Below are 12,643 nucleotides of genomic sequence, written 5' to 3'. Positions count from 1 at the left end.
CATAGCAAACCTATTCAAACACAGCCTATTTTCGAGTTGCTCACAGAAAACGCAGTAATGCGGCAAATTATGAGTGGAGTGGGACTTGAAAGTCAAAAGTACCTGTTCTCCTTTAAGGCCGATCACTCCTGGCATTCCAACAGGCCCCTGAACACCCTGCACAAGATACGGTAATGGTTCATAATAATACTGCATGGTGGAACACACTAAGATACTGCATGTCTCTCTCTCTCTCTCGTGGAAGGAACACGCTATTCCAACCAGTTCCTTTCCCCTCCATCAGGCGCCCCAGCTGACCAGGGGGAGGCAGTATACAGACCAGGATTACTGCATGTTTTTTGTGAGAGTACCTACCCTAGGGGACACAACCCCAGCTAGGGTATGGGCACTGATGTTGCGGAGGAGAGAACACGCCCCCAGCGCCCACAGCGGGAAACAAACCTGGGACCTTCTAGCTGTGAGGCAACAGTGCTAGTACAGACTGTGCCACCGTGACCCCAGCATCCCTATTTTGGCAGAACATTCACCACAAATAGCAGCTCACAAAATCAAGTAGGTATGTACTATGTACCAATTAAAACCAGTGCATAGTGTCATATTTCATTATTTTAGCGTTGGCTAGTCAAAATAAAATACCAGATATACGAGCTCACACTTGCTGCACTGCAAAGTTGTACATATACCGGTATGCTATTTTTGAACATTTCTTAAAAACCTAGAAAGTTTGAGAATTACTGATTTTGACGGCATTTGTAGAATTGACTTAATGGGTTCATTGTTTCGAAAATGTTGTCAGGTAGGCATGTTAAATCATAAATCATAATCCCTGCAAGTTCATACCTTTAAGCCAGCACCTCCCGGTGGTCCACGCAGCCCCATTTCCCCCTTTTCTCCCTGGAGGTACATGAAAAAAATGTAAGCTCAATTTGAACCCAAACCCCAAAAGGTTTCGGTGAAAATTAATGAGTCAAGCACTGGTCCGAAGCACGTGGAATCTAGTGTCCCACTGGGTTGAAGGGCGAATGCTTAAGGTCTTCACACACCAGAGCTGTGATGCATATAATGACCCAAACGGAGTCTGACAGTATTACACATCAAGCTATTAATATAGTTTATGCTTCATTCATTACAGGATTATATGCCTTGTGAAAAAATGGATCTCGTTCCAAATAAAGGTTGTGTCACTGTATCACTGCGTAATATATTCCTGTTGTGTGGATGTATACTCATGACAAACATTTATTAAAAATATCATTCAGAGCGGCATGGGAAAAATGCCTCCGGTGTGAGTCTGTGAGCGCATGCACCTTTAGTCTTCAATTTATTGATAGAGTGACACACAGGAACCCCGCAGGTTGCATTAGAGCCCCTTTATATATGTGGTATGCGCCTTAACCACTAGGCCACCAGCGCTCCCCAGATAAACTCTGTCTTGTCTTACCTCAGTTCCGTTTACACCCTGGTCCCCCAGCTCTCCACGCAAGCCAGGGATTCCCTTGTTGAAAAAGGACAATTTGGATAGTCATATAAAATGATTGTCTGATGACCATCAGGGCATTTTCACAATGTGATGCATTGTTAGTTTAGTAAATTAACACATTGACTTACAATGAGCCCTGACCAACCAAGAGGGCCTTGCAATCCTGGATCTCCCTTGTCTCCCTATTGGCAAGTAAAGTTTATTATAGCATTTAATACACAAAAGGCAATTCAAATTGCTTTACATAAGGCATAAAACAAAAATAGATTGAATATAATAGGAGAAGAAACAAAGATGTATGGTCAGGGTGTAATTATGGTATATTAAGTATAGTATACTTTAACCCACACACTAAAGTATAGTATACTTTAACCCACAAACTAAAGTATAGTATACTTTAACCCACACACTAAACTTTAGTGGGTTAAAGTATACTATACTTTAGTGACTAAAGTATAGTATACTTTAACCCACCCACTAAAGGGGATTCATAAACCTCCTGGTCAATCACTTCTCGCGCACACACCCATTTAGACTACAGCCCTCTCACACCCATTTAGAATACAGCCCTGTCACACGGTAAAACACCCATTTACTGTAGACTACAGCCCTGTCACACGGTAAAACACCCATTTACTGTAGACTACAGCCCTGTCACACGGTAAAACACCCATTTACTGTAGACTACAGCCCTGTCACACGGTAAAACACCCATTTAGAATACAGCCCTGTCACACGGTAAAACACCCATTTAGAATACAGCCCTGTCACACGGTAAAACACCCATTTAGAATACAGCCCTGTCACACGGTAAAACACCCATTTAGAATGACTACAGCCCTGTCACACGGTAAAACACCCATTTAGAATGACTACAGCCCTGTCACACGGTAAAACACCCATTTAGAATGACTACAGCCCTGTCACACGGTAAAACACCCATTTAGAATGACTACAGCCCTGTCACACGGTAAAACACCCATTTACTGTAGACTACAGCCCTGTCACACGGTAAAACACCCATTTAGAATGACTACAGCCCTGTCACACGGTAAAACACCCATTTAGAATACAGCCCTGTCACACGGTAAAACACCCATTTAGAATACAGCCCTGTCACACGGTAAAACACCCATTTAGAATACAGCCCTGTCACACGGTAAAACACCCATTTAGAATACAGCCCTGTCACACGGTAAAACACCCATTTAGAATGACTACAGCCCTGTCACACGGTAAAACACCCATTTAGAATGACTACAGCCCTGTCACACGGTAAAACACCCATTTAGAATGACTACAGCCCTGTCACACGGTAAAACACCCATTTAGAATACAGCCCTGTCACACGGTAAAACACCCATTTAGAATACAGCCCTGTCACACGGTAAAACACCCATTTAGAATGACTACAGCCCTGTCACACGGTAAAACACCCATTTAGAATACAGCCCTGTCACACGGTAAAACACCCATTTAGAATGACTACAGCCCTGTCACACGGTAAAACACCCATTTAGAATGACTACAGCCCTGTCACACGGTAAAACACCCATTTAGAATGACTACAGCCCTGTCACACGGTAAAACACCCATTTAGAATACAGCCCTGTCACACGGTAAAACACCCATTTAGAATGACTACAGCCCTGTCACACGGTAAAACACCCATTTAGAATGACTACAGCCCTGTCACACGGTAAAACACATATTTAGAATGACTACAGCCCTGTCACACGGTAAAACACCCATTTACTGTAGACTACAGCCCTGTCACACGGTAAAACACCCATTTAGAATGACTACAGCCCTGTCACACGGTAAAACACCCATTTAGAATACAGCCCTGTCACACGGTAAAACACCCATTTAGAATACAGCCCTGTCACACGGTAAAACACCCATTTAGAATGACTACAGCCCTGTCACACGGTAAAACACCCATTTAGAATGACTACAGCCCTGTCACACGGTAAAACACCCATTTAGAATGACTACAGCCCTGTCACACGGTAAAACACCCATTTAGAATACAGCCCTGTCACACGGTAAAACACCCATTTAGAATGACTACAGCCCTGTCACACGGTAAAACACCCATTTAGAATGACTACAGCCCTGTCACACGGTAAAACACCCATTTAGAATGACTACAGCCCTGTCACACGGTAAAACACCCATTTACTGTAGACTACAGCCCTGTCACACGGTAAAACACCCATTTAGAATGACTACAGCCCTGTCACACGGTAAAACACCCATTTAGAATACAGCCCTGTCACACGGTAAAACACCCATTTAGAATACAGCCCTGTCACACGGTAAAACACCCATTTAGAATACAGCCCTGTCACACGGTAAAACACCCATTTAGAATACAGCCCTGTCACACGGTAAAACACCCATTTAGAATGACTACAGCCCTGTCACACGGTAAAACACCCATTTAGAATGACTACAGCCCTGTCACACGGTAAAACACCCATTTAGAATACAGCCCTGTCACACGGTAAAACACCCATTTAGAATACAGCCCTGTCACACGGTAAAACACCCATTTAGAATGACTACAGCCCTGTCACACGGTAAAACACCCATTTAGAATACAGCCCTGTCACACGGTAAAACACCCATTTAGAATGACTACAGCCCTGTCACACGGTAAAACACCCATTTAGAATGACTACAGCCCTGTCACACGGTAAAACACCCATTTAGAATGACTACAGCCCTGTCACACGGTAAAACACCCATTTAGAATGACTACAGCCCTGTCACACGGTAAAACACCCATTTAGAATACAGCCCTGTCACACGGTAAAACACCCATTTAGAATACAGCCCTGTCACACGGTAAAACACCCATTTAGAATGACTACAGCCCTGTCACACGGTAAAACACCCATTTAGAATGACTACAGCCCTGTCACACGGTAAAACACCCATTTAGAATGACTACAGCCCTGTCACACGGTAAAACACCCATTTACTGTAGACTACAGCCCTGTCACACGGTAAAACACCCATTTAGAATGACTACAGCCCTGTCACACGGTAAAACACCCATTTAGAATACAGCCCTGTCACACGGTAAAACACCCATTTAGAATACAGCCCTGTCACACGGTAAAACACCCATTTAGAATACAGCCCTGTCACACGGTAAAACACCCATTTAGAATACAGCCCTGTCACACGGTAAAACACCCATTTAGAATGACTACAGCCCTGTCACACGGTAAAACACCCATTTAGAATGACTACAGCCCTGTCACACGGTAAAACACCCATTTAGAATACAGCCCTGTCACACGGTAAAACACCCATTTAGAATACAGCCCTGTCACACGGTAAAACACCCATTTAGAATGACTACAGCCCTGTCACACGGTAAAACACCCATTTAGAATACAGCCCTGTCACACGGTAAAACACCCATTTAGAATGACTACAGCCCTGTCACACGGTAAAACACCCATTTAGAATGACTACAGCCCTGTCACACGGTAAAACACCCATTTAGAATGACTACAGCCCTGTCACACGGTAAAACACCCATTTAGAATGACTACAGCCCTGTCACACGGTAAAACACCCATTTAGAATACAGCCCTGTCACACGGTAAAACACCCATTTAGAATGACTACAGCCCTGTCACACGGTAAAACACCCATTTAGAATGACTACAGCCCTGTCACACGGTAAAACACCCATTTAGAATGACTACAGCCCTGTCACACGGTAAAACACCCATTTAGAATGACTACAGCCCTGTCACACGGTAAAACACCCATTTACTGTAGACTACAGCCCTGTCACACGGTAAAACACCCATTTAGAATACAGCCCTGTCACACGGTAAAACACCCATTTAGAATACAGCCCTGTCACACGGTAAAACACCCATTTAGAATACAGCCCTGTCACACGGTAAAACACCCATTTAGAATGACTACAGCCCTGTCACACGGTAAAACACCCATTTAGAATGACTACAGCCCTGTCACACGGTAAAACACCCATTTAGAATACAGCCCTGTCACACGGTAAAACACCCATTTACTGTAGACTACAGCCCTGTCACACGGTAAAACACCCATTTAGAATACAGCCCTGTCACACGGTAAAACACCCATTTAGAATGACTACAGCCCTGTCACACGGTAAAACACCCATTTAGAATACAGCCCTGTCACACGGTAAAACACCCATTTAGAATGACTACAGCCCTGTCACACGGTAAAACACCCATTTAGAATACAGCCCTGTCACACGGTAAAACACCCATTTTAACAATGCAAATCTTCTACAGGGGTCCCTGGCAGTGTTTCCAGATGGAGGTCCGCAGCCAAACACAGTCCCATACCAATCAAGGCGTCCTTGAAATGGAAAAGTTTGAGAAGCACTGACCTGAAGAACAATAACGTGTAGCTTAATGAATCATTACATGAGATGACAACCAACCTTGGGCCCTCGTTCTCCCCTGGTACCTCTGATCCCAGCTTTGCCTCTCTTCCCCTGTGGAAGAGACATGTTTTCACCATGTTTTACAATGAGGCAATACAGCCCAGAGCACCACGCACGTTGAATCACCTAATATTTTATGCATGAATGTATTCATGCAATTTTGTCAAACTGTTACAATTTATCACACACACACACACACGCACCCACACATGCAAAAACACAATGACATACTTTTGTATTAGGATATCTCTTAATTAAGAAACACACGTAAGCACACACACACACACACACACACACACACACACACACACACACACACACACACACACACACACACACACACACACACACACACACACACACACACACACACACACACAATATATATATATATATATATATATATATATATAATCATACAATGTCTTTGCCACGATTGTTATTTAATTCACCCAAAACATACATTTTGAAACCCGAGGATCATATCGTTTAGAGAAATGAGCTGCAAGTCTAGCTTGTTTTGAGACAAAAATAATAATCTGAGATATTATGATTCTAAAAACTGCGTTCCCATAGACAGCAAAAGCCAGCAGACTTTTTGTGTTACGAGTGTTACGAGTGCGTACAGGACACAGTTGTGAACCGAAATCAATTGAATCAGTATTTAGTGTATCACCAGTACAGAGTACAGTGCTGTACACAGTACAGTATGGTGTACAGTACAGCACACTACAGTACAGATTACAGTTTCTGAGTGGTGCTAGCCAATCCAAGGAACAGAAATGTGGGTCCCTATGTATGTCTCCATGTCTGCTTGAGTATGGAAATACCGCACAGTGACTTATAGTGACCCCCCCCCCCCCCAACACACACACACACACACACACACACACACACACACACACAGTTCAGATGGGTCTGTTTTTATGTACTTTTCACCTCTTGAAATCCATCCACCTACCCAACCATCCATCTATCCATCCATTTACACATTAAATCCATTCACCATTTCATCCATCCATCTATCATCCAGCCGCCACCGATAGACTCCTCCACACATCAATCATGTTGATTTTAACACTGAATTAATAAACAGCAAGTCAATCAAGTGTTCTTTCAGTGGCAGTGCTGAGGCTCAAGCGTGACAGAAGCTAACCCCCCCCCCCCCCCCCCCCCACACACACACACACACACACACACACACACACACACACACACCCCGCCACACACACCCCCCACACACACACCCCCCCTCCCCAAACTCTCACACCACCTGCAATCCACCTCCTGAATGTAAAGAGGTTGAATCTAGGTCTTACCCTCCTTCCGATGTGACCCGTTTTCCCCGCTGATCCATCTATACCGTCATCTCCCTGTAGGTGAGAACGGGGACAGGGGGCGTTGGTTTCAGATCTACGCTTTCTATTTGTGAATGCATGAACTGCCCCTCAATATTTTATCTAATTTCTGGAAGGGACAACTGAAAGTGTGAAGCAAGTCTTGATGAATTGAACACATACAGTCGGACCACAATGGAAACAAGCCCTTGTGGCTATTTGCGTTATCCTTTTTAGCATTATTGTATAATTGTTAATAAAGTATTCAATCAAAAAAGAGAGAAGTCGGATCTCGTGAGATGGGCTTCGTTGCCCGTTTCGTTAGCAGGCAGAGTTAACACAATTAAAATGACTGTCTTGCCCCGTTTTTTGTATCTATTCCAAATGATTCCTTTGTTCTTAACTAAAACCTTCTTCCGGGATCTTAATAGTTGTATTTCTACTTTTATTTGGAATAAAGCCCGTCCGCTTGCCAAAAAAGCTCTTTTGGAATTACCAAGACCATCAGGAGGCCTGGGGTTGCCTAATTTTATGTTTTATTACTGGTCGGCAAATATTAAAAAGGTGAGTTATTGCGGACTGCGGTCCATGAATACAAACATGGTCCAATTTGGGCCAGTATGGAAACTAACTGATCCTGGGATCTCTCTAGTGGCCATGTTGTGCTCCTCACTGCCAAATGGTAATTCCATACGCTCTAGCAATCCAGTAATAAATAGCTCTCTCAGAATCTGGCGCCAATTCAGAAAACACTTTGATTTTAATAATACGTGTGGCCATATGCCCTTGACCAACAATCATCTTTTTCCTCCCTTGCGAGAGGACTCAGCTTTTAAAACATGGCACGTCAATGGCTTGATTTTCTTTAGCGACTTATTCATAGATGGCACATTTGCATCCTTTAAAAACCTCCAAGATGACCATGAGCTACCAAATTCTCACTTTTTCAGATACCTCCAAGTTCGAAGTTTTGCTAAGGAACACTTTCCATTTCCAGCTATGCCAGATAAGAGTATAGTAGACACCATACTAGACTGGGACCCATACACCAAAGGTAGCCTATCTAATATATATAAGGCTTTACAGGAGATTGGCCCTCCTCTCTTGGATAAAACAAAATCAGCCTGGGAACAGGACCTGAATTTAGAGCTGGAGGAAGAGACGTGGGAACTCTCTTTGAGGCGTATTCATACTACCTCTTTATGTCTTAGACATTGCCTAATTAAATTCAAAATAGTACATCGTTTGCATTTCTCGAGAGAAAAACTATCTAAAATGTATCCTGACATTGACTCTACTTGTATAAGATGTCATCTGGAGCCAGCCTCTCTTGGACATTATGTTCTGGGGATGCACTTCCTTGAACCCATTTTGGAATAGTATTTTTGATGCTTTCTCAACCATCTGTCATATGCCAATTGCGCCCAACCCGATAACTGCTATATTTGGAGTTCCCAACGACGATGCACCAATTACCTCTCCTCAAGCCAATTTCATAGTTTTTGCTTCACTCATAGCGAGGAGACTTATTCTCCGCAATTGGAAATCTGATAAACCTCCAACATTTACAAGTTGGGTCAAGGATGTTCTATCCTTTATACCATTGGAGAAGCTCAGATACAACAGGTTCAAATCTCGCCAGAAATTTGTAAAGGCTTGGTCCCCTTTCCTTGAATTCACCCTTTCACTGTCTTCCGACTCACTGTCTTTTGATGATGTGTCCTAAGTGTTTTTCCTACATGTAATTTGGTTCACTGTGTAGCCCCTTAATCTAGTAAAAGGCAAATTTTATTTTATTGTATTTATTTATTTCATTTATTATTTATATCCTTTACTACCCGTTTATTTTATTTTATTGTTGTTTTTTTGTTGTTGTTCTTGTTGTCTTGTTTTGTGATGGAACCGGGGAGGGTGGGGTATATGTGGGGTTGTTTGTCTACAAAAATTGAAAATCTTATAAATAAAGTTATAAAAAAGAAAAAGAAAAAAAAGAGAGAAGTCTTATTTTCAGACGGAATGACTACTTCATTAAATGAATAAAAAGGCTGCAGTGAATGGAATATAAGGATCTCACCTTCTCCCCTTTCAAAGCACGTTTTCCTTCAGGTCCTGGGCCACCTTTCGCTCCCTGCAATTGAACAGACAGACGGGAAGACACTGAATGCATACAGATAGACTGACCAGACATGGACAGATAGAACAATAGACTGATGGACAATTGATCTGACGATTGAGAGATAGATTGATAGATCAATAGATACTACATATATAGATTTTATATGGCACACTGAAAATAGTCTCTGTATTTTAAATATTCAGTGTTTATTTACTACTGTAGACTCACTTCAATCCCTGGTGGACCTGGTGGGCCCTGGGCTCCGGCCTCACCAGGCGGTCCCTTAAGAAGAAAAAAGAAAAGACAAATACCATATAGAGTATATATTGGGGCTACACAACAGCACGCACAAGACAAGATACCCCAGAGAAGCCATAAAGCATTCTGGGAAGAATTGCAATTGGTATAATGGCAATACCAGCTATTAGGCTTTAAAACCTGAGGTTGTGCCATATTGTGTCATGTTGGCACTGATGTGTTTATCTATGGCACTCTACCTTTGGTCTCATGCACACCAAAGCAGCACAGTCAGTGCCAATATATCATGGTATAGCAGGCCCTCTAGTGTGTTACTGCTTAATTAGTTTGTATTATAATGTACAGTATGTTCTTAATATTGAAAAGCACTTGCTATTCCATGTATGAAGGGTGCTACACAAAAAGCTTCCTATATCATAATAATAATTAAATACAGAAGATTCATATCTGATCAAAAGTGGTGAAAAGTGTTTCTATTCACTTTTTCTTACCTCTAACCCAGGAAGTGCTGGAGGTCCCCTTATTCCCGGCAGACCATCCTCACCCTACAGTAGAAGGAGGAATACTGTCAGAAAGCAGTTGTTTGGCATGTACACACTCTAATCAATGTAGATGTATGTGTTTATTCACATTGCTATTTCATATTCAAGTATTACTGTATGCATCAGTTGATAGACAGACAGTACGCAGCATGGGATGTGCACGATTAATCAATAAGAGGTTGTTAATTGTTTCACATTCACGTTGATTATGTTTACCAAATAAAACAATAATGTTGCAGCACCCCTCTTTTGGAGAAATTGTAACAATTTAAATTGGCCACCAGATGGAGTTGGAAAGTGCATTGCATGTGACCAGTCTACATGTTGGGGTGACAAGACAGAAATGATACATATCAACACTTCCATACTTTGCAGTTGGACAACGAGATGGCGACATAATAAGCTACCAACTGATTGACGGCAAACAAATGCGACCTGGGAAAAACTTGGGCCAATGTGACTCCGTGCGTGCACTAGCTAGCTGGCTGAGGCACTATAGCCGCACACCCTCAACTGGGGCAGCTTTAAATTAATGTCCAAACTAATACTGTAATCATAATAGATTTCCTTCACTACAATGGACTAGTGTGAGAGAAGGGAATACCTGTTCTCCTGCTGGGCCTGGGTTTCCTGGTTCTCCTTTCTGCCCCTCTAGCCCCGGTTCTCCTTTGGCACCGATTTCACCCTGAGGCCCCGTCCTTCCTACTGGACCCTGGCATACACATGATTCATCAAGCAATTCATTCAAACATAATACTGTTTACAGACAGACGGCAGTAAAGCTCAAAGGCCATTCCATTGGGGTCATCTGTGGGCCAGCAGGTTCAACTCTCACTTTATATATAAGTCTCTGTGGTTAGTAGCGCCGTCTCTGTTGGGCAGAAACCTCTTATCTTCATATTCTGATTTTTTTTTTCTTCCGTAAATTAAGGCCTCACTTGATCACACAACAGCGTCACACAAAAGCATCCGCCTACTTTTGCTATTTTGGAATTTGAATCCTGAAAAGTAACAGTTTTGGACCTACTAGGTTTCCACCTGACAGAGACAATATGTGACCAGTGCCAACAAAACATGCCTCATGTCGCCTTTTCCATTTTTCAGATTTTTACAGATTATTAAAGTACAGAATGTAAGCTTTCATATGATGTATCATTCAATGAAATTGGACAATAATTGAAGGAGATATAACCATTTTAAAATGACTGGGGCCTTTCACCCAAAGCTGAGAAAAGCCCTTTTCAATATTCACAACATTTTATCACCTTAGAGCTGGACAGAAGTGGGTGTGACAATGGGAGGGACAAGAGACAATAGGACGTTTTAGCTGTCAACAGTGCAACACTAGAAACACTGACATGTTTAAGCCAGTAGAACAAACAATGCAATTTGTAAGGTGCCCCAATAAACCCTTTTGAAAGTACTAAGTATTAAATACTAAGTATAAGTATTCAAGTATTAAATATTAAGTTAAGTGTTCAATTTAACTTATACACTACCTGGTTGTAAATAGCTGCAGTACACCATTTTATGCAGGTCTACTTTAAGCAATCAAAGTCAGACAATTGACCCAGTATTTTAAATAAATAAAATCGACGCATCAGGCTATGATGTTGTGCGCTTGTAGATTTGCTATTTTAATAAACAGATCTGTCCACATGCAGTCACAATGCCTGGTTTCATTTATAGTAATTCCTGTGCATTCGATGGGTGGATTCATACTACATCGGGTGTCTATTTAGTGTGCAAGGCTTACATCCGGTCTAAAGCCCACCCACTGTATGCCCTGATTTATATACACAATACATACACGATCCGTATCCTCCCCTCACCGGATGTTGAATTAACAGTACTAACGGCCGTATTTGAAAAGACGTAGCTCTTTGCTGGGTGCGCGAGGAAAAAAATTAAGCGATTTTCCGACATTTACTTTTCAATTGATACCGTTTCTTAGAGACGGCCTACACAAACGTTCTATATACCAAATGAAAGCCTGCATTTCATAGTTTACATAGTATATAACCTTTTTTTAAATGAGCAAGAAATGAGCGAGTTGTGATTAAAAGAAAAGACGTGTGATCTCTTTGCTCTTTAACACACAACACAGACGGCTAGCTAACTAGGCTAGCTAGCTTCTAGCCTGTTGTTTGTTGGTGAAAGACTCCAAGCTGGGAAGTGTATTTCAGCGAGTAGCTATACGTGGTTTTGTTTATTTTCTGTAAAGTCTAACCCAAATGCCCAGAATACTTCTGTGTTTACAAACACAAGCACGCTAATGGGCGGTGATCAGAGCGTGAAACCTGAGGACAAAGAGATTCCAGACCAATCGTAACCAACATGCAAATCTCGGAACTGCGCTCTTCTGCCTCCAGAAACTTGTTAAAAAACAAGCCCACTTTGACGTATAAATGTATACATTTCATTTGCCCAAATGAACAATCT

General features: G+C 42.2%; 1 protein-coding gene across 3 annotated transcripts in view; it reads right to left on the bottom strand.

Moving 5' to 3' along the window:
• Nucleotides 1-12,643, bottom strand: part of LOC310878796 (uncharacterized protein) — a 174,520-nt gene that overhangs the window by 18,452 nt on the left and 143,425 nt on the right. For all 3 annotated transcript variants that reach the window (XM_083793192.1, XM_083793193.1, XM_083793194.1), the window contains 10 exons: nt 10,806-10,913; nt 10,151-10,204; nt 9,630-9,683; nt 9,360-9,413; nt 7,268-7,321; nt 5,946-5,999; nt 1,609-1,662; nt 1,442-1,495; nt 841-894; nt 103-156 (listed from right to left, as the gene is read on the bottom strand). In XM_083793192.1, coding sequence (XP_083649318.1) covers nt 103-156; nt 841-894; nt 1,442-1,495; nt 1,609-1,662; nt 5,946-5,999; nt 7,268-7,321; nt 9,360-9,413; nt 9,630-9,683; nt 10,151-10,204; nt 10,806-10,913 — 594 coding nt within the window. The remainder of the gene's footprint in view (nt 1-102; nt 157-840; nt 895-1,441; nt 1,496-1,608; nt 1,663-5,945; nt 6,000-7,267; nt 7,322-9,359; nt 9,414-9,629; nt 9,684-10,150; nt 10,205-10,805; nt 10,914-12,643) is intronic.

This window comes from Protomyctophum parallelum (assembly GCF_964188405.1).
Source record: "Protomyctophum parallelum genome assembly, chromosome: 21".
NCBI lineage: Eukaryota > Metazoa > Chordata > Actinopteri > Myctophiformes > Myctophidae > Protomyctophum > Protomyctophum parallelum.
Note: the sequence above shows the minus strand (reverse complement) of the source record. Positions and strands in the feature narration are given on the sequence as shown.